This window comes from Balaenoptera borealis (genome assembly GCF_965194805.1).
Source record: "Balaenoptera borealis genome assembly, chromosome: 3".
NCBI classification, from domain to species: domain Eukaryota; kingdom Metazoa; phylum Chordata; class Mammalia; order Artiodactyla; family Balaenopteridae; genus Balaenoptera; species Balaenoptera borealis.
The window spans coordinates 136247941-136270557 of record NC_138866.1 but is presented as its reverse complement, the minus strand read 5'-3'; the positions used below and the strand labels follow the sequence as shown (position 1 = coordinate 136270557).

The window sequence follows — 22617 nt, the reverse complement described above, 5'->3', positions numbered from 1 at the left end:
TAACAAACCTCACCAGAAATATGCAAGACCCATATGAAGAAAAAGATACAATTTTATTGAAGAATACATAAGTTCCTGAATGGGAAAATTCAGTGTTTAAAACTGCTCATTCTTGACAATTTAACTGATAAATTCAATATTCTCTCAATGCTATCCCTATCAAATACCCAGGTTTTTTTAACGAAAACCTGACAAGTTGGTCCTAAAATTTCTTCAGGAAGATAAAAGTATAAAAATAGCCAAAATAAAATGTTTAAAGAATAGAAATGAAGTGATACTTGCTTTACTAGCTATCAAAGCATACTGTAGAAAAACCTGAAATAAACAGAAGTGTTGATTTGGTGCAGGAATAGACAACAGAGCAGTGCTCAATTCTCTCAGAGAGAGAATTTTTTTTAAACAGACTGATGGACTTTTTCAATTCGACTTTGTCAATTCATTGTGTGATAAAAAGGGATATTCTGTTCAGTGGAGAATGGGAATAAATCAATTACAATAAATTATGTTGGAGGAATTAGCTATCTTTTGGGGAAAAAATAAGTATTTTTCCTTACAAGATACTCAGATTATTAAAGAGCTTAAGGTAAAAAATAATTAGAAAATTTTAGAAGAAAATATAGAGAAAGGCTTATAGTTATGGGAAAGGGAAGATCTTTTTATGATTAAAAAAATTGATCACAATGTAAATGATTTATAAATCTGAGTATAGTAAATGAATTTATATTAAATTGAATTTAAATTAAAAGCATTTGTAATTAAAAGACTAAAAATACACAAGATGAGAGAAAATGTTTGCAATATATAACACCAAGTTTCAATACTCAAAATACAAAAAAAAAATAACTACAACTCAATGAGACAAAGGACAAGATGAATTGCCATTTTGCAGAAACAACATGCCATACGATAATATCTCAATCTCACTCATATTCACTCATATTCATAAAAAGGTAAATTTAACCCCCAATGAAATACCATTTTTCACCCATCTGATTGGCAAATATTTCAGACTGGTTATGTCCAGTGTTGGCAAGATAAAAAATGATGCCGTGCACTCCTTAAGAGGATATAATTTTTTTGGAGGACATTTTGGCAGTATCTATTTACATTAAAAACGACACATCCTTTGACCCAGCAATTACACTGTAAGGTTTCTATCCTAGGGGAAATAATTACACATATATACAAAGAGACTTACACAAGATGTTCAGCACTATTATTATTAATAACCCCAAATCTAAAGCTACCTAAATGCCTATTAGTGGGGCTATGATTATACAAACAATGGCGCAGTCACGAAATGGAATCCTATGTTACATAAAGGCAGACCTTTATGTACTGATAAAAAGAACTCCAGGATACTTTGAAGAAAAACAGGTGTAGCACCCATAACTAGAAGATAATTTTATGTGTGTGAGTGTAAGACAAACACATAAAACTAATGCATATATGCTTGCAAATGTACATACTAAGCTGACAACAGTATGTATGGCTTCAGACCAGGGAGAAAATTTCTGGCGGTGGAAGGGTCTGAATGGAACCAAAACAGGGGCATGGGACTCGCCCCCATTCACATGCACTTGGCATAAGTGCATTGGAAAACAGTCTTGATTCTCTGGACTCAGTTCATAAAGTGATTTTTAAAAGTTGTTAGAATTTACAGTGCTTTTATGATAATTTTATTATTTAATTTAATTAGAATTCTTCCTGAGCCATCAAATATTTGCAAGGAGGTGTTTTGTGAAATCAATAATAGAGTCAGTTATCACGTGGCCATCTCCATCGGAGCAGACCCTGTGAGGGAAAGGGAGAGTAGTGGGCAATCAAGTAGAACGAATGATGTTTGGTCACAGATAAGCTTTTCCCATCAAGTCTGCATTCAATACAGACCTAATTATATTTATCTCAGACCCTTAATTGTTACTTATCTCACATGTCTTGATTTCACGTCTACCTGTTCAGTTTTAGTAACGGAATTATAATCTGCTATTAGTTCATCAGCGGGAAACACTTTCCTTGCTCTGCCTCTTCTGTTGTCATCACAATACAACTACATTACGTGTGCGTAAACCATGCAAGAAGGCAGGACCTTTCTGCTGTTCAGAATAAGATACCTTTAGCACAAGAGTCCTTGTGCCCTTATGTTGACTCCTGTCTCTCCATCAAAATGGAGAATCAAATAAAACTTGTCGGCAGTATTTCTTTATTGAGTTGTGTTTTGTTTTCTTTTGTTTCCCTGTTCTTAGTTGCCTTTTTCCCTCATATCCTTTCTCCCTTCCAACTTTCCTTCAAGTAATAAAAGCTCATTTCAGTTATTTCCTCTGCAGCTGACACAAATCATTTTTGGATGAAAGCAGAGGGTCAATTTAGGCCTGTGGACGGAAAGGGTGCTCTAGAACGGTGCTAACTGTGTCCTAAAGAGCGTCACTAACTCAGAGAGGAGCACGGCAGTGTAAACTGTGCATATACCGTGATGGTAGGGAACCCACACCAGTAGTGGTCAACATCTGATCTCATTACTTACCAAAATTCTTTCCTTCCTCCTTTCTCTTCCATCCTTCTTCCATTCCTTCCTTTCTCTTTTCTCCTTAATTTACACTGAAGGCAGTTTAATGAAGATGGAAGGCCTTGGGTCTGACCTTGGCCCTGTCACTTGCTGGCTGTGGAATAAAGCAAGCTACTCCACCCTTCTGAACCTCAGGCTCCTGATCCGTAAACTTGGACCTTATCCCAAGATGCCCCTTCACCAGGTTATTGTGAGGCTGAACGGGACTGCATACACTGAGCATCTAGACTGGCATTCAGTGGGTGTGCAATAAAGGTTAGGTCTTTCTCTCACTTCCTAGAGATCTTTGCTTTGTACACTTTATTTCCAACTGTCAAACAGGAATTCAGAAAGCAAACACATTTCAAATGTCAGCAACCGTACCAGTGCAACCCCCAAATTAAGATCCAGGTATGAGTGAGCATAAACTGAATTTACAAGATAAAAATGTCTAGGCAAAAACAAGATGAATGTGTGCACTATACAAGAATGAATGAGAGTTGGTACTTATGCAGTGATTTAACTACCTTTATAAGACCTGAAGGATCAGGAAAGATAAATTCTGGGCAACATGGAGTCAGCATACTATAACCTTTCTCCCAGTGACTACAATTAAAACTCCGATGATGATTAAAATAATAATAACAACAACAATAATAATAACAGCAATTATCTGAGCACCAATAACAGCAAGTAGCTTAGGGAGGGGAATCAAAACTTAAAAAGCAAACCATATTAGGACTTTGCTGGTGGTCCAGTGGTTAAGACTCTGAGATCCCAGTGCAGGGGGTCCGGGTTTGATCCCTGGTCAGGGAACTAGATCCCACATGCTGCAACTAAAGAACCTACATGCCACAACTAAAAATCCCTCACACAGCAATGAAGATCCAGCATGCAGCAACTAAGACCCAGAGCAGCCAAATAAATAAATAAATATTTTAAAAAAGAAAAAGAGCAAACCAAGTAAGAGTGAGTTTTGCGGAGGGTTTTCTTTTATCTCCTGACCTGAAACCAAGGGTGGCCCCAGGGTGGAACTACAAAAGGAGACACAGGCAGCAAAATATCAGAAACAACCCTTAACTTTTAGTCAGAGAACCAAGAAAAGGTGTTCCTACAAGCAGGAAAGTATGGGGAAAATCCCTGTTGTTGTTGTTGCTGTTTCGAGTAAACTTTTACTGTGGAATAACTTTAGGTTTATAGAAAACCTGCAAAGATAGAATTGAGTTCCTGAGCCCCCCTTACCCCATTTTCCCAACTGTTAACATCTCATATTAATATGTTCCATATTTGAAAACTAAGAAATCAATATATTACTAAACTCCAGACTTTATTTAGATTCACTAGTTTTTCCACTAACATCCTTTTACTGTCCTAGGATCCAATCCAGGACACCATATTACATCCAGTCATCATGTCTCCTTGATCTTCTCTGGTCTGTGAGTTTCTCTGTCTTTCCCTGCTTTCATGGCCTTGAGAGTTTTGAGGTGCACTCATCAGGTGTTTTGTAGAATGTCCTTCAAATTGAGCTTGCTGGATGCTTTGCTCATGCTTAGACTGGAGTTATGGGTTTTAGGGAAGAATATCAAAGAGGTGAAGTATCCTTTTCACGCTATCCTATCAGGGGTAACTGCTGTCAACATAACTAATGACTGGTGATGTGAACCTGGCTAAAATATGTTTGCTGGGTTGCAAACAAGTGACTAAGTCTAGTGCACACTCAACGGGAGAGAGAAGAGAATCTACATCAATAATTGGGAATTCTTCTGTAAGGAAGAGTTGGCTCTTCTCCTCTATTTTTTAATTTATGTAATCATTTACTGTATCAGTATGGATTCACATCGATTTGGGATTTTCTTTCTCTTTTTTCCTCCTGGCCCTGCCCTAAGGGTGGCTCTGGTCCTGGAGCTGCACAGAGGAGTCCATGGTGGCACAGGAACCTAAAACCCAAGGAGAACACTTGTCTATCTGGCTGGAGGAAATGGGAAAAGATGACCCTGTGGCCCAGAGTGTGAAGATCCCCATTTTCTTCTCTCCTTTCCCTGTTTTGCCTTGAGAGTAACCCCAGTAGCAGCAGCATGTGTAGCTATAATCCCTAGAAGAACAACAAATTTCTACCCAGTGGGTTGGAGGAGGGGGCCCCTGGGAGCCACAGGGAATGAGGGAAATAATGAAGAGGAAAGAAATAGGGAAAGGCACCCCCTAATTCTGTGTATGAACTGATATAGTCGCAGGCTCACTCTGAGCTGCTCACCTGGGGTAAAGACCCATAGCAGGAGAGCAAAGCCTGTAAGAACTGAACTGCCATTGGAACCTCTGCCCACAGAAGGAGGGTTCAGAACAGTCTGAACATTCCCAGGTTCACTGCGTGTCAAAATAAAATAGCTGGCATTCTGCAGAGAATTTTAACAGGACTCAGAGTCTTATAATATTCAAAAAGTCTACGGTATAATCTAAAATTATTCAACATACAAAAAAAAAAAAGGAAAATGTAACCACTTCTCAAGGGAGAAGACAATCAGATTTCAAGCTCAAGATTACCCTGATATAGAAATTTTTTCAAAGATCTTTAAACAACTATTATCGTCATGCTCAATGAGATAAAGGTAGATGTTCTTGAAATGTACAAAAAGATGTTCTTAGCAGAGGAATAAAAACTAGTTTTTAAAGTGAGTATTTTAGAACTAAAAAACACCATATATTAAATAAAAAGTCACTGGATGATCTCAATAACACAATGAAGGTGACAGAAGAAAAGGTCAGTGAACTTGCAAACAGATCAATAGAATTTATCCTATTTCTACAACAGAAAGAAAAAAGATTGAAAAAAATCAGTCTCAAGGTCCTGTGGGACAATATCAAAAAGATCTAATATTCATGATATTTAAGTCCCAAAAGGAGGCAAGAAAAGAGATAGGTGCAGAAAAAAAAGTGAAGACATTATCAAAGAAAACATAAATTTGGTGAAAGACATATACAGGTGTAAGAACCCCAAATAAAATAAACTGAAAGGAAACCAAACCCATCCACATTATAGTCAAACTGCTGACAACTAAAGATAAAGAAAAAATCTGGAAAGCAGACAGAAGAAGATTCCCTTTATGTTTATGTATATGGAAACAACAATTTGAAGGACTGTTTGGTTTTTCATTAGAAACCAAGGTTATCAGAAGGCAATGGAATAACATCCATAAAGTACTAAAACAAAGAACACGATGCTGTACACCTGAAACTAATACAACATTGTAAACCAGCTATACTTGAATTTTAAAAATGCTTTTACTATTTTAGTAAAAATAAAGTACATGACAATGTAAAAAAGGAAAAAAAAAAGGAAAGAAAAGAACTGCCAGTCCAGAGGTCCATATTCAGCATATATATCCTTCAATAATGATGTCAAAATAAAACTTTCTCAAAGAAAAACTAAGGGAATTCACTGCAGCAGGCCTTCTCTAAAATACTAAAAAGGGCATCCTTCAACCTGAAATATTCCCTGAGGGAACTTGGAACTTCAGAATAAAGAAAGAGCAACAGAAATGATAAATATCTGGATAATTATAATAGACTATTTTCTCTTATATTCTTTAAAATACATATAACTGGGCTTCCCTGGTGACGAAGCAGTTAAGAATCTGCCTGTCAATGCAGGGGACACGGGTTCAAGCCCTGGTCTGGGAAGATCCCACATGCTGCGGAGCAACTAAGCCCATGCACAACTATTGAGCCTGCGCTCTAGAGCCCACGAGCCACAACTACTGAAGGCCGTGAGCCTAGAGCCCATGCGTTGCAGCAAGAGAAGGCACAGCAATGAGAAGCCGGCGCACCACAACGAAGAGTAGCCCCCGCTCGCTACAACTAAAGAAAGCACATGCGCAGCAACAAAGACCCAACACAGCCAAAAATAAATAAATAAATAAATATCAGTGGATACATTTAAACAGATTACTAAAAGATATGCAAACAATCGAAAAGAAGGCAGGAAAGGTGGAACAGAGAAACAAAAACCACATCCACAGACCAAGCAAATAATAAAATAACATACCTAAAACCAACCATATCAATGATTGCATTATATGTAAATGGTCTAAACACACAAAGTTACAAGACAGAGACTGTCAGATTGGACTTTTTAAAATGCTATATGCTGCTATATTAATGTTAGCGGAACTTAAATAATCACAATAATATATGCACAATAAAAATGGAATTTTATCTGTGAACCAGGTGGGTCACCATATAAACTACATTCTGCCTAGTTGTACAATAGTTTTTGTTTGTTTAAATATCCTCTTTTTTTAAGGTTTGGCTGAGGCAGCTCTGCTCTATAGCAAACATGTCCTTGCCCACGTAAGCCAGTCCAATGGCCCCAGGTTAACCACTCAACAGCCATTTGCCCTCTTCCTTGTTAACAGAGCTCTGATTTTGTTCAGCCTCCAGAGGAAAAAAAAATCACTTGTCTGAATGAATTGTAAAAATCTTACTTCTTTTTGCCAGTTAATGACCTACTGGTGCACGTGTGACAGTTTTGGCCACATCACATAAGAAGTTTGTAGGGGGCATCTAGGAAATATATTTTCCTTCTGAGAGGAGAGAGAAGGAGAAGAAAAAATTCCCCCTTTTTTGGTGGGTTTTTTCCATTGCTTTAATTTTTGAATTCTTTTACATGAGAATGAGATACTTAGAGCTGTGGTAACCAATGGCACCAGGAAAAGTGCTGAGTGTGGCAGAAGAGAAAGATAAAGGGAGTCTGGGAATCATCCCTAAAAGTGCCTACTACTGGGCTTCTTATTAAGTAAACAAGAAATATTCTTATCGTTTAAGCCCCTGTTGGTCATGCATTCTGCTACCTATGGTCAGAATAACATTAACTGATAAATGAGCAGATAGTCTGGTCGTTCTCAGCACAGAATGCCATCTGGGCAATTCTGCCTTCTGGGCACTGTTAGGGCCATTGTCCTTCCCCCTTTCCCAGCCACTTCATTTGGATGGAGAAGCACATCTGCCTCTAGAGGATTCATTTCAGAATCAATAATACTGCATAGGTTGGGACTCATAGATCCAATCAGCCAACAAACTCTTACCAAGTACTTCAGCTAATTGTGTGCTGAACTCTGAGTTCAGTACTAGAGTGACAACAATAATGAGAAAAAGTTCTGTGTTCCAAGTGGGGGTGAGGACTATATGCAAATAAGTATACAGGGTCAGGTTGTGACATAAAGAACAGTGGCAGAGTAAGAGCATGTTGGGGGCTAGTCTAGATAAAGTGAAAAACAGAATAGCAGCTATTTCGGAAATTTATGCAGAGTGAGATTTCTGGCCTTTTCCACTTTCTTTAGGAAGTGGTAAGAAAAATTTGGACTTGTAAAGCCTTATTAAAGTTCCACATTAATACTCTAAACTCAGAGCAGAAAAGCAACCTTTAGTTTGGAATTATTTTAAAAAATAAAAGAAACAACTACCTCATGAAAGATTTTTAAATCTCGATATGAGATTGATCAACCCGTGATAGCTCAGAACCTTGGTATTTTTATAAGGGAAGAATTTATAAGGGTTAGAATACGATGCCTAGATAGTGGCAGCGATGTTAGATGATAAAAAGAAAAAATTAGAATAGAGAAGGAGTGAAGGATTAAAGAAGAAAATGAAACCGAGGACAGGCGACAGGAGCTGTGGGCATGGAGGACAAGTCATCAAGGCAACTGGAAATTTTCGTGGACTCTGACACCGAGGTCAGGAAATCCTTTTGGGTGCGGAAGAAACTTGGGTGGCAGATGTTGTTTAGAAACAACGAGACTGATGACCTTATTCAGAGCAGGAAGAATGACCGTTCCAGCCATTCTCAGTTTAAAGAGGCTGCAAGACGAGCCGGGCAGCAGAACTCCTTAGGGTCGTTCCAGGTTGAGAACCACAGCCTTCATTCTTCCCGTCTGCAGCTCTTTCTTAGGCTGCGAACTCTGAAACCCGAGAGAAGCGGGGCTCAGGAACCTGGATATCCGTTAGTAGATGCCAAGTTGTCCATTGAAGTTCCGAGGCGGTCGGCCCCCAAATCTCACAAGGAAATACTGCTAAGTTCCTTTTTCCAGGGCATCTACTTCCTCTCAAGTATTGCAGATGTAATCATAAACACAAGCCAGTTACAGCCACAACCTCACATTCTAGCGTGAAGCCCCCTGACTCCCGCAAACAGTTCCCAAGCTGCTAGAAACCCCGCCTCCGTTTGTAACCATAGGAACGGCTGACACGCCGCGAGCCTAAGATTCCCGGTTCCGCCCCCTCCCTAACTAATATTGTTCCCCACTATCTGTCCACATGGGCGCACCGCCTCACTATTGGTCAGTGCCCCAGGACTGTGCCTTGCCCCAGCCAATAAACGGCCTGTGCACGTGCACACCCGCGTACCCTGATTGGTCACCACTCCTTGATCACGCACTGCCTTCCTGCGCCAGCCCGTGCGCGGCGGCGCCAATGAAATGACTCAGTAGCCATTTACAACCAATCAGCACGCCGCGCGGCTCACAGCCAGCCTATGGGCGCGCTCCGGGGGTCGGTTGTCCCGGCCCTTTTCCATTCCCAGCTGTGTTTGTTAAAGCGACAGGCCCTACGGCGCACCGGGGCTCCACCGGGCACCGCAAAGCGGCCGCGCGGGCCCTCGGCGTGAGCTGGCGCCCGTGACAGCGGCGCCGCTCTGCTCGCGACCCCGGCTCCAGGCCGCTGCCGACGTCCTTGGTGCGGCCGCGTCGGCCGGTAGGATGGGCGGTGAGGCGGGGTCCGCGGCGGTGGTGGGCTCCGAGGGCCGCGTGAAGAGTCTAGGTCTGGTGTTCGAGGACGAGCGCAAGGGCTGCTACTCGAGCGGCGAGACGGTGGCAGGGCACGTGCTGCTGGAGGCTGCCGAGCCGGTGACCCTCCGCGCGCTGCGCCTGGAGGCCCAGGGTCGCGCCACCGCCGCCTGGGGCCCGAGCGCCGGCGCCGCTGCCCCGGCAGCCGCCTCGGAGGTGGAGTACTTGAACGTGCGCCTGAGCCTGCGCGAGCCCCCGGCCGGTGAGCGCGGGCCAGGGCCCCGGAGAGGGCCTGGCGGGACTGGGAGGGGGCGCGCCGGCGGATGCCCACCGGCTGGGTGGGCGGGGGGTCCGCCCACGGGGTAGCCGGCCTCAGTTTGGTCGCCTTGACGGTCGGGCAACAATGCCTGCGCCCCCCACCTCACAGCACCGGGGAGATGGTGCTCATCTCTGCTGGCGCCCCGCCCCTGGCTCGCTGGGGTCTGATTGGCGCCAGGGTCCCAGGACCATCTAGGACAGCTCTGGGAGTGAGCCGTTGCCATGGGAACCTGTGATGAGCAGTCAGGAATCAAGGATCTGGGGATTTAGGTTCCCTGTCTTGTGGTCTAAGGAATGGAGGGCGGAACCAGAGTTTACGAGGTTCCATTCTGGGGTACCCAGTGTTTATGGGGGCCCCTTCTCCCCCACCCCGTCTCTAGATGCTAGTTCTTGGTGCATGATGAGTTAGCAAAACCTCAGTCTTAGGAGGAGGGAAGTAGCTCCTGAGCGTTACGTGTTCAAAGGAAGTGCTTTTTGACTTGATCATCATACTTGGTTTCCCTCCTTTGGGGAGTGGGGTAACTTAAGAGTTCTACGTCTGTCTAACTTTCTTTGTATTTATTTTTCACTTCTTTTTGTTTCCTTTGCATTCTCTTCCTCCCTCCTCTAGCCCACCCCCATAGACCTTTAGTGACAATGGGATCTGGGCACTGTAAGAGTTTCTGGAAGAATGATGACCCTTCTTGTGAAGTCCAGTTAATAGTGTAGGCTTTTACACTCTTTAAAGTGCCCATGTGGAAACTCACTACATGGGTATTCTATCAATATTAGGTGCAAAAAAATACTAGGAACGGTGAGTCTTAGTCTTCTTTCAGTTGGTAGGAACTACTTTAAACTATTTTACTTTTTGCCTCATGAGCTTCAGCATTTATCTGTAAAATAAATAAGGGTATAGACTCTCGGCCCTTGAAGAATAAAATACAGCGTATCAGTGTTTAACCCTTGCTATGTATTATACAAAAATCAGTAGTAAGTGCAGTTTTTCCTTGTCCTGCTGTGGAGAAGTAGACTGTTCACAGTTAAATCCTCAAGGTATGTGAGAATCGAGTAATCCCAGAAACTGTGGTGAGGAAAACATGTATGAACCAAAGCCCTCTTTTGGATTAGCAAGTGTAGTATGTTAGGTGACAGTTCTTACCTGCCTTATGCACTTTCATCAATATGGTTTCCAGAATCAACCTATACATGCCTACCCCAAGGTAACAGACAACACAGATTTTCAAGATGGCTGACTGGAGTCAAGGGCAATGGAAGAGGGAAGTAAATTGGTTTTTTGTCCAGGACTTTGGACTCTGTATCTCTGTTCCCATAACTACTCAGTAAATAGATGTAAGATTAATAGCAGTTGGACCTGGGATTCGAAGTAAAAAAAACGCTTTGGTAAAATCTGGGCTATCAAATAGTGTTTGATTCACAAGTCAGGTTTTGTTTTGTCATTCTAACGGAATAGAATGGCTAACCCTAGACAACCTGAAAATCGTAGCTTGTTTTAGAATGTACCATAACAAACCTTGACAAAAAGTAAAATCATGGTCTGTTTTAGTTGATTTCATTGAGAAAAAAAATCACTCCTCATATCTGTAGCTTGGAAGAGGCTAGCAACTTTACATAGTTGTAGACTCTTAGGTTCATTTAATTCCAAAACCTAGCTGAATTTCAGCCACCTGAAGAGATTTTTAGAAATCCAGATATTCGGGAAGTATGGCTGTGGGATCTATTTTCAAAAAATCTACTGGATAATTTCTTGGCATTGTTAATCTAACTACTTGCTATCATGGTGATTGATTTTCTTCATATTTTTGTTCAATAATTATGGTAGAAAGACAAGACACATCAGAGAGTTGGTTTCACATCTTGGTCGCACACCAGGAGTATGACCTCGTGCACGTTCCTCATCCTTCCTGAGCCCCAGTCTGCCTCTGTGATGGTGTTCTAGCTCCCACGCTCACCAGTGCTCTGAATTATGAGTTTGGGCTGAAGGACCATTAGCGAATGAAACATCTTGTGACATTGTAGTGATTGCATAAGACAAGGGTAATAAACTATAAGAGCAGAAGCAGAAATGGGCACATGATTCAGCTTGTGGACCTTCTTAATTAAAAATTAATAAATAAACGAGAAAGCAAGCAAGCAAAGATTTGATTCCAAATACTATAACCCAGGTTCATCAACGTTCTCAAAATTTTTTCCTGTTTATGTTTTGAGGTAGTTGAAAGCCTCATTTTAAATGTTCTAGTTCCTATGTTGATTTGTTTTTTCTCTGAAGAGGGAACTTCATCTCTCTCTCAACCTCTTCCAGTGTCCTGTGCAACTCTGTTCTTCACACTTGCCTGTCATGCTCTGCCTCATTCCCTTCCCTTCATCTAAACCCCTTCTCACTTGTCTCCATGCCAACCCTTACTTCAACAGCAGAAGTGGTCCTCAAGATGCCCCCGCCACTGCCATGGACTCCAGCATGCTAGGGTCATTACTTGTGTACAAGTGTCTGTAGCCTCCTTTCCTCCCAAGGTCTATTTGGGGATTGAAGTTATTTAGCTTTGTATCCATTTTGTATCAGCTTTGTCCCTGACATTTAAGCACTGTAAATTTTGAAGATAAATGAAATCCACATTTTTAAACATTTTAAGTACTTTGTCATATTCAGTAATCTAACGATTACAAATTAGAACTTTAGCCCAGCTCTAAGGAGTGTTGGGATTCCTTGAGCCTAGTACCTGATAGCTGTAAAATGGAGAGGCTTCCCTGATTCCAGTGCTCTAGCAGTGCTGGGGCTTATAGGGCGGCTCTGGACACACCTGAGCTCTGGGACTCAGTCTGTCACTGTCATTTAACATGGTCTCATGTCCCTATGACTTATTCACTTAGTTTCCAAGTCACCCACCTGTTGAATATTTCTATTTGAATGATCTTAAGTGGCAAATACTTGTAAGGTTTTTTTTTTTTTCTAATATATTACACATTGAAAATTGGAGATAGATTCAGGAGACTTAATGGGCCAGTAATGCATTCCTGTTTTCTAAAAGTATAAGGTTGAAATGTTAACTGAGTTGATGACGGTCTTAAAACTCTAGTATTTAAATGAAAAATTATCCCATTTCACTAGTGATTTCTGGCCTTTAAATTTTTTTTAATGAATGGTTACAGTAGAAATCTCCATTTCGTATCTACTGACCAGGCAGATCTCAGAGAAAGTTCTCAGTCTGTGCTGCACTTTCTTCATCTTAATCATCCCACCCTCGATGAGGGAATTTAGTTCTAAACTTGAATCTATGCACATAAAATGAAGGGAACATTTATAAGTATCTCTGGGGAGCCACCCAACCAACACTGATAGCCCTGGAGTTGGCTTTGGATCTGAACGATACAGTCTCTGCACTCATCAGAGCTCCAGCAGTGCCTCTGGCCTTGCTAGGTCCATCCACACCCTGCCTCCTGGCCTTCTCACAGTCAGGGGTAAGCCTCTGCTTGAAATGAAATGGGGCTGGCTGACCCCAGAGCAGGAGGAAGGAGTCGTGGCCATGCTTGGCCAGGCCCACTCCATATCCCAAGTTAAACAACATCCCCTATTAATCAGTAATGACTCCTGCCTAATAGTTTGTCCTGTTGGTTTGGCTATTTAGTATTCAGTATTCATAATATTCCAAATAAATTTTTCATCTCCTTTTCCATCTCTGCCCAAAGAATATTTAGTCTGATTTTTGTGGTATACCCAAAATAAATAGATCTGTTTTTTTCTAGATTAATTTTAGGTCCAGTTTAATATTGGTACCTCATGTTAGTATAATAGTATACTAACATTAGTATACTCATTCTAGTATACAAGTGGGGGAAATAAATGTTTATGTATATGTAGGTATGTATGTGTATATGGTTGTATACACATATATATGTATATGGGAGCTCTGGCATTTTATGGTAATTACTTGTGTAATTGGTCTATTTGCAGATAGAAGATACATACGTGTATACATACATACATACATATATATATATATATATATATGTGGTTTGAAATTGAGTAAACTTGGTAAAAGTTGATTCAAAATTTATGTCTCTAAATCTCAGTTTAATGTACTTTTTGACGTATATTCAGTGTTACATATAGCTAGGAAAACCTTTTTAAAAAACTGTGATTTACATTGTGAAAATTCTTGATGTAATATGAACCTTAGTGAAAATAAAATGTATTCTCTTTTTTAGGTGAAGGCATCCTCTTACTACAGCCTGGAAAACATGAATTTCCATTTAGCTTTCAACTTCCATCTGAGTAAGTGAAACTGTATAACTGGGGATTTCCTTTCCCTGCACCCTGTCTACCCAGTTGTATGGGCACCAAGTACCTTCTGACATTCAGGTGTGCATGTTTATCCTGAATAACCCCTGAGTAGACCTAACCTCGCTCACCTTTTTTTTTTTTTTAAAAACAAAACAAAACAAAACAACACTTTAAGGGCTTTTCCCAGTTTTGTTAAACTGAAAAACAAAGTTAAAAAGTCATCTCTTTGGTTTATTTCAGACCTTTGGTAACCTCATTCACCGGGAAATATGGAAGTATTCAGTACTGTGTGAGAGCAGTTTTGGAACGACCCCAGGCACCTGATCAGAGCATTAAGCGGGAACTCCAGGTCGTCAGTCACATCGATGTCAACACACCAGCATTACTAGTAAGTTCTTCCTCCTTCCCCTTTTCCTCCTTCCCTTCCATCCTCCTTCCTTTCAACTGTGGTCTCTACATTTAGCAAGTCTGGTGGCAGCCTGTCCTGTCACTTTCTGATATAATCTTATAACCCATAGGCATTCACTATAAATATGTGATTCTAAGTTGGGCAAATTACAAATTGTGTGTGTTAGTACTATTGATTGTGTCCCTGTTGTTCAGGGCTTCTTTTGCCAGAAAGTTACATGGGCTTAAAATGCATTAATAAGGCTTAATAATAATAATGCACACACACAAAGTAGTTACTTTTCCCAGAGCAGCCACATTCACAGGGCTGTGGTATTCTAAACTCTTCGCTAATAGCAGGTTGAGGAACAGTAATTATGGAAGAGTATTAATCACGCCCAGCCTGTTATTGAAGCTGAGGCCATTATGCTGTGTCTCCTTGCATTTTGCATGTCATTTTCTAACATTAAGTAAGTGCATGCAGCTGCTCTGGAGACCCTTTCACTTATCATTTCCTTATGACAGATTTGGCCACATTAAAGCATTGAACTTCTAATAATCACCAGAAATACTGTAGGCTGATAAGAAAGATTAGGCTATAAGTAACAACAGAATAGGCAAGATGGGAGTTAATGAGCTAGATTCTTTTATCTAAACCCATATTATCAAAATAATATAAAATTATACCTTGTACTTTCATGATAGCTACTAGGACCTAATGGTTCTTCATTTAAATATGAATGAATGATTTTTTACTTCATAATTTAAACTTTCCATCATGATACTGATGTTACAAAGATATATTTTTAGTATTGGAGATTTCTCTTTCTAGCCAGTGTTTTTAAAGATCAGGAAAAGAAACAGGAGTTAAAAGTTGTTTAACTCTACTTCCACACAAAAATGAAATAGAATTTACTCTGATGTTCACCTTTAGATTATAAAAATGTAACAGATATGCCCTAGTTGCATGGTCCCTTGTGGCCAAAATCGTACAGTAGCCAGACCCAGCTGACCCGGCTTATAACTATGACTTATCACCTGCTCAGCACCTATTTTGAAAATTGATGATGGTAATAACTGCTTTGTGTTTTTAAAAACTACTTAGAATTGGGTGGTTAACTAATTCTAAACTATTTATGGGGCCATTGTGGCAAATAATTTAAAGATATTTTATTTTTTGGCAAAAGAGATACTATTTGTCCTTTACTATCCTTTTATAATTGAAAAAAATATTGCAACTTTGGGTTTTACAGTGAACTTTTGGTTTGTGTGTCTTGTAAACTGAGCATTATAAACAGTATTTTATAATACTGTTTTATAAACAGTATTATATAAGCATCTTGTATCGCTTATCTTGCTACTGTAGAATAGAAAGTGGGGTGGTGAGTTCAATAACCCTTTAGATCCATTACACTAGGTGCGTTATTGCACTGCTGTTACACAAAACCCCAAAATCATTCTAAGTTAAGGACACTTGAAATTTCTGCCTAATACATTTTGAAGTAAGGAAAAAAGGCTGTTTGCTTATTCCATATTTTAAATGCCAAGACAAAAAGAACATTCTGATTATTGATTTTTATACCATTTCTCCTTTTCCTGATCTACACATAAAGTCTTTAAAAAAAAAAGTAGTTCTGTCATATTAATAGGTGCTACTACAGTTTTTGATTGCTTTTTTAAAGGATGGTATATCACTTCCAAGAAACACAATGAAAATATAGGATAAAATAGAATGATGTCATCCTAATTTGAATCTGAAAATTCAGCTTAGTTTTCCTGAAAAGGGAATGATTTTTAATGCTTTGTCTTTAAGTATTTTACCTAGTTTGTCACAGGAAGATAAGAAAGGTTGATTTGTTGTTTTTTGGAAGACATTGCTGTACAACTGTTTAATAAAAAATGACATAACTTTAAGTTCTATGCGTTTTCTAGACCAGTTTAGTTATTTTTATTATTTGAACTTTTCAAGACCCCTGTATTGAAAACTCAAGAGAAAATGGTTGGCTGTTGGTTTTTCACTTCTGGTCCAGTCTCGCTGAGTGCCAAAATTGAAAGAAAGGGATACTGTAATGGTAAGTGAACTGTTTAAAAATCCAAATGCAAGATTCATTCATTTTATTAGCTAATTGTAAGTGATTTTTAATAGTGTGTTTTGTAATTTACCAAGTATATACTATTTTAAAACATGAATAATACAGTTGTCTGGTTCTAGTATAAATAATTGATATTTAAATATTTGTAAATAGATGAGTGGATCCCAATAATCCTGGTATTTCTGACTTTGGTCCTGGTACTTTTGTAACAAAGACTAAAACCAGTAGAGTGGGAAAATGCCAGCATTTTATTTTAATGTTGCAAAAAAATGTTCCGACCAGTGTTGTTCAGAAGAGAGCTGTTGTCATATGAAAATACTGTTAGGCATTCTGACTCCATGCTGGGAATTCAGATATATGGGAGGGGCTAGAATGTAGACCATTGACACTCTTAACAGTCAGATTGATATCAGAACAACAATCTGTGAAGGGCCCAATTCCGTCCAGTGGATTTGGCCCCCACTCCAGGGTTCTGGCTTGTTGGGAATGAATATGGTATGGAATGGTATGATGGTGGATGTATAATGTGGGTGTAAAACTTGCCTACTCCACCCATTGCTTTATTTGTATTTATCAGTTCCTAAAATGGGAAGACTTTGTTCTTCTGTTGGGAAGATTTTAATTTGTTAGGCACTAATGAGTTTGTTAGTGATCTTCTGTACTTAACGTAGTACTGAATCATTTATTTGTATGTCTTCTCTTAATTTTTGTAGATACTGGTCATTTACAGATCTTTAGAATTGGTAGTCTAATATTGATTGCTACATTAGAAAAGTGAATCATGCAATAGTTAGAAAACAGTATCTACCACAACCTACCATAAATTTTCACTTCTCTGACTCAGATTTGCAATGTAAGTTTTCCATGAGGCTTCTCAACTTGTTAAAGCAGCATTGCCACGTTTCAGCTTTCATCAGTAACGGCTTTGTTCCACTGTGGAGAGAATTTCCTCAAGGGTCTCTGAAGGTGTTGTTGTTTTCTTTTTAGGAGAAGCTATTCCAATCTATGCAGAAATAGAGAATTGTTCCTCTCGTCTGATTGTTCCCAAAGCTGCCATTTTCCAGACGCAGACGTACCTGGCCAACGGGAAAACGAAGACCGTGCGGCTCATGGTGGCCCACGTGCGCGGGAACCACATCGCCTCTGGGAGCACCGACACCTGGAACGGGAAGACCCTCAAGATCCCGCCCGTGACGCCGTCCATCCTGGACTGCTGCATCATCCGAGTGGACTACTCCTTAGCTGTGAGCACGGCGCTTGGTGAAATTAAAGACGTAGCATGGAGCCATACCTGGTGCCATGTTACTGAGAAGATGTACCTTTAATACCCAGGAAAATGTCATTTTATGTCAGCATTACAACAAATTGTGGAATATATGAAGATTGGCCTTTGTTTTTTAATCAAAAACTATCCCTCTGAGGTATTTAATTAAATAACATGGAAGAATGAAGGTGCAGTAGGGCTGCTATATTGAAGACATGTACTTAACTTTCTATGGTTCTGTGTAAGCTGTGCTCACTTACAATGAAGTGTATTAAGGCCACACTTCCCCATCACAGAGCGTTCACTGTATTTCGTGGGGTCTTCATTTGGTTTGTTCTTCATTTTATTCGTCAGGACAATTTACAGTTGTGTTGGGGGTGGTAGCAGACAACAAAAGCATTTTTTTCTATGAAAAAATAATCGGGTTTTTTACTATGAGGTTTAACTTACATTTGTGCCTTTCTCTCTCTCTCTCTCTTTTTGTTGTTGTTTTGTTTTTTGGCATATTAGGTGTATATTCACATTCCTGGTGCTAAAAAATTGATGCTTGAGCTGCCCTTAGTGATTGGCACGGTTCCATACAATGGTTTTGGCAGCAGAAACTCCAGCATTGCCAGCCAGTTTTTTATGGATATGAGCTGGTTGACTCTGACTCTGCCAGAACAGCCTGAAGGTAAAATGTTCCGAGGTTCTTTCAGAATGCAGTTTTACACATAGAGTACTTAAGAACAGGACTTACGAGATAAGAAATGCTCAAATGATAATTACTGCAGCCACTACAACTATCCTTACTCTTTTTATTACTAAAAATCATAAAACATTATTCCCAGAAGGGACTTTGAGAGTTTAGCTTATCCAAGACAGAAAGCTCCTAATGGCAGATCCAGAAATACAATCTACATCTCCTGATTCCTATTTATAATAGTAGAAGAATGGACAATAATCAGAATACTAGTATACTGTGTTATGTTGGTGTTTTCTGTAGCCACATTTCAATGATTCTTTTTTTAACCTAGACTAAAACACTTCTCAAAGAGAATATAACTCAATGTTAATAGTACTTTAATAAAAGCAGAATCTACTGAATATTTTTTTGTTGTAATGGGCACAAAAACTTCCTGATTAGAGGAGAAAATACCAGTGTTTTATCTTCAAATTAAGCTAAATTCCTTGTTCCTGTAAGAGTTCAGAAGAGATTAATGTAATTAGTTTTTGCCTGGATTTCTTAGATCCAACTCCTTTTTTGTTTCAGCACCACCAAATTACGCAGACGTGGTGTCGGAGGAAGAATACTCTAGACACGTTCCTCCTTACCCTCAACCCCCTAACTGTGAGGGGGAGTCGTGCTGTCCTATGTTTGCCTGCATTCAGGAGTTCAGATTTCAGCCTCCACCTCTTTATTCAGAGGTAAACAAAGCAAAAGAAAATTAGACTAGTGTTGTTCTGTTTGTAAATAATCCTCTGTGTCTGTTTTTGACTCCCGATTAGTAGGGGATACATACAAAAAATTTTTACGATGGTGATAGATTATCACTGATCCACTTACCACATTTTGTGGTGTTTTCTTGGTATTCTCTAGCATACATGTAGAGTACCGTGGATTGCCTTTAAGGCCATGGAATACAGAGAACTTAAGTGGGCTACTGGGACTTCTTAATAGGCTTTAAGCAGTTTGGCTTATGACCATATAATTAGAAATAGATACTAGAATCACGTTAAAGAATGCTGCAGTAGTAATCTTGGTCTGCTCGTTTTTACAGGTTGATCCACATCCTAGTGACGTAGAAGAGACCCAGCCTGTTTCCTTCATTCTCTGAACATATTTCAGAAATCACTGTGTTCATCACCAAATTAGAATGTTGGTTCTTTCCCCCTGCCTTTTTGGGGAAGAGGGAGGGATGATTAGCTTAAGAACATAAATGAACATCAAGACTGAAGGTGATAGAAATTAAAGAATGCGTGAACTTTCCAGTGGGCCAACAGGATTGTTGCACAAGTTTGTGATGTGGTCTTGTATCCCTGTAGAACTATGGGACGAAGATGTGAAAAGTCACAGAATGTAATGGAAGTCCTGATGGTGATAGAGTAAGTGAAGAGTGCCTATGCTGACCCAAGAGAAAGGTGCCTGTAAACAGTGAAAACACTATGCGAGCATATCTTTACAAAGGTTTCTCAAAGTAGAAGAGATGTATCCTCAGCTTTAAGACGGTATGGACGCATTGGGAGGAGACTTGATTTTGGGGAACGTAGCAGCACAAGGGTGTGCATGAACAGGAAAGGGGCCCACTCTAAATTAAACATGAAGCGAGACCCTCTGGTGTCAGGGTCTTCATGATTTCTAACCATATTCCATAGGACTGAAGTCCTTAAAAGAATCCTTTTCTGAGGTCATGGTCTTATGAGGTTCTAATGAAGTAATACAGTTTTCACTCTTTTAATGGTAGTTTAAGAGGTAGTTTGTAAGTTGGCTATACAGTATTATGAAACCAAGAAAGAGTTCCTTCCTTGAAAGGCTTGTCAGTTGAAAGGGGAAAGGTGTACTTCAATATGAAAACACATTTTGTTGAAAGTTGCACTTTTTATCCCCTTTAAGTACTTTAGCAGGGTACATGTTTGATTTTCCTCATGTCTTATTTACCTAGGAGCATATTAGAAAAAGACAGGGTTAAAAAAAGAAAAAAAAAAAAGGCTTGCATCCTTAGGATGCCTTGATAACTGCACAAGGGGAGAAAAGGCCTTTTTTACCTACCTCTAGTGGGGTTATCAGAATCAGATATGTTTTAAAACTCCAGGCCGATGAAGTCTTCTTTGGAGTTTCTGCTCATTCGCAGTAGCAATCTCATCTCTCCTATCCCTAAACCTGAAACTGGACCAAGGGCAAAATCTATAAGGTTAACATCAGTTGAAAGTTAATATGTGTATACCAAAGGGTATTTCAAAATAAATGCAAAATCAAGGCAGAATTACCATTTTCCATTTTTTTGAAAAGTCATATAAACTTGATTTCTGTCAAGAGACTTAAGTCTACTGATGGCAGTCACTGTGTTGTTCATTGTTATTCCAGTTCTTTAGTAATTCTGTTTAAACTGTGATTTTTTTTATTGTTTTGGTGCAATATTTTATTATCCTTTAACCTCAGGATATTCAGACCAACAAGATTGTGTTGCTGCTAAAAGGCTGAGCAGTGTTTTTACTGTCCCCCTGTCCCCTCCTAGTCACAGTCACATGTTCACTTGTTTTTACTTTAATCTGTTGGTTTTGTGAGCTGAGAGCATTTCTGTACACTAAGTAGAAGGGAGGTAGGGGTTCCCATGATAGAGATTTTGGACCAGCTCAGTACTTTGGTTTTCTCCATGTCCTGAGGGTTAGATCTGGAAACCCTGGTGCTTCCCATGCAGAATACTGTACTTCATTCAACTGAACGATTAGCTTTTCTTTCAGTCAGTGTATTTCGTTAGAAATAGAAAAGTTCTAAGGTTAAATTTTGTATGTAAAAATTAGTTGGACATTTGATTAGGGATTTTTATACAAACATTAGGTAAATGTACGCTTTTCACCCTTGGGCATACCTCTCTTCTCTGTAATCACATAAGCATCTTAAGCCATTCTTTCATCTTTTAAGCCACTGAATGAAAATCACAGTACAAACTGTTTTACCAGTAATTGTGGTACTGAAATCGTCACAAATCTTTTTTCCTTGCTTTGGTTTTTTGGTGATCTTTTATTTTGCTTTGTTTTTGTGGGTTTGTTAGCTATGTGCTGTCTAAACAGTTTTATTTTTACTTTAAAAATAGATCACCTTCAGCTACTTCTTGACCTCTGAGTTGTAGTTTACATGTTTTGTCAAGACATTTTCCATCTCCATGATACCAAAACAAAGTAAAAGAAACAAAACAAAATGGTATGGAGGAAGAGAAAGTTTACCTATCTGGCTGCAAGTAGAAAAGCAACTGCTTACTGGAATCCTTCACTAGGAACGTTTTGTCACCTTTTTTAAAGAAATCATGAAGTGCACCCACCAAATTAAAACAAAGCTGATTTTTGAGCACTTAAGAGAATAGCTAAAAGGTATGATTTGCCTTATTGAATTGATATTGGTATGTCTGACCTTAAGCAGTAGGTTGAAACTGCATACCTTTCTATAATCAAATTATTTGATGAAGGTAGAAGATTCTACATTGGAACAGAGAATACTTGGGAATGAAGGTAAAAATTTAGCTGCTATTTGCTTGTTTATTCTCCTCTTGCTTAGTTTGCAAAGAAACTGTGGCCTTAGAATTTTCTTTTTGATGCAAAAATTTTGAAATTGAGAAAGTGCATCTTTTGGCACACAAATTCTTCCATGGGCAGAACTTTACTTTCATGTTTTTGTTTTGCACAATAAGAAACTCAGTAGGCAGGGGTTATGTTTTTGATAAGTTAACTATGAAAGCTTTTTATTTTTATTATAAAAATGTAACAATTTAACCCACAGGGGGAAAAAAAAAAGATTGTATTTTGTACTCTTGTCTGAACCCCATGGGTTCCTTTTGTTAATAAAATGATTACACTGATGCTGTGAGTTGCTAATTTTGTTTTTGTTTTGTTTTTATAACACTATGACTTAAATTGTTACAGACTTAAGGGAAGTCAATACCATGAGACAAAATGTTACTGCTGTTAAGATCCTTTTGTAAATATGTGCTATATCATCAGGCCAGGCACAGCCCTGGTGGATTCTGAGCCTGTTTTTATGATGGCCTCAGTTTCCCCAAAGGTAATCGGTTTTTAGCATTCTATGAAAAAGAGTAGTTGAGATGAGTGATTAAGCTTAAGCTATATTGGTCATTGAGAGTACATTATCTCCATTTATTCTCAAGTAATAATGACCACTTCTTTAAAGCTTTCTGAGTTTTCATGTTTGTTTGGCCAGAACCTTTCCAGGATTGATTGAGTAGGTCTGGTGGGCAGTCAGTGGACTC

At 39.4% G+C, this 22617-nt stretch overlaps 1 protein-coding gene across 2 annotated transcripts; it reads left to right on the top strand.

Annotated features, from left to right (window-relative positions):
- The first annotated feature begins 9109 nt into the window (after positions 1 to 9109).
- ARRDC4 (arrestin domain containing 4) lies at positions 9110 to 22210 on the top strand. Of its 2 annotated transcripts, XM_082387093.1 has the most exons (8): positions 9112 to 9580; positions 13837 to 13903; positions 14153 to 14300; positions 16269 to 16371; positions 17380 to 17636; positions 18167 to 18329; positions 18909 to 19063; positions 19417 to 22210. In XM_082387093.1, the coding sequence occupies exons 1-8, from the start codon at positions 9292 to 9294 to the stop codon at positions 19471 to 19473; spliced, it is 1239 nt and encodes a 412-aa protein (XP_082243219.1). In that variant the 5' UTR covers positions 9112 to 9291; the 3' UTR covers positions 19474 to 22210. The 2 variants fall into 2 exon arrangements, with proteins under 2 accessions (XP_082243220.1, XP_082243219.1); XM_082387094.1 differs by lacking the exon at positions 18909 to 19063 and having other exon boundaries at positions 9110 to 9580.
- Positions 22211 to 22617: the final 407 nt, after the last annotated feature.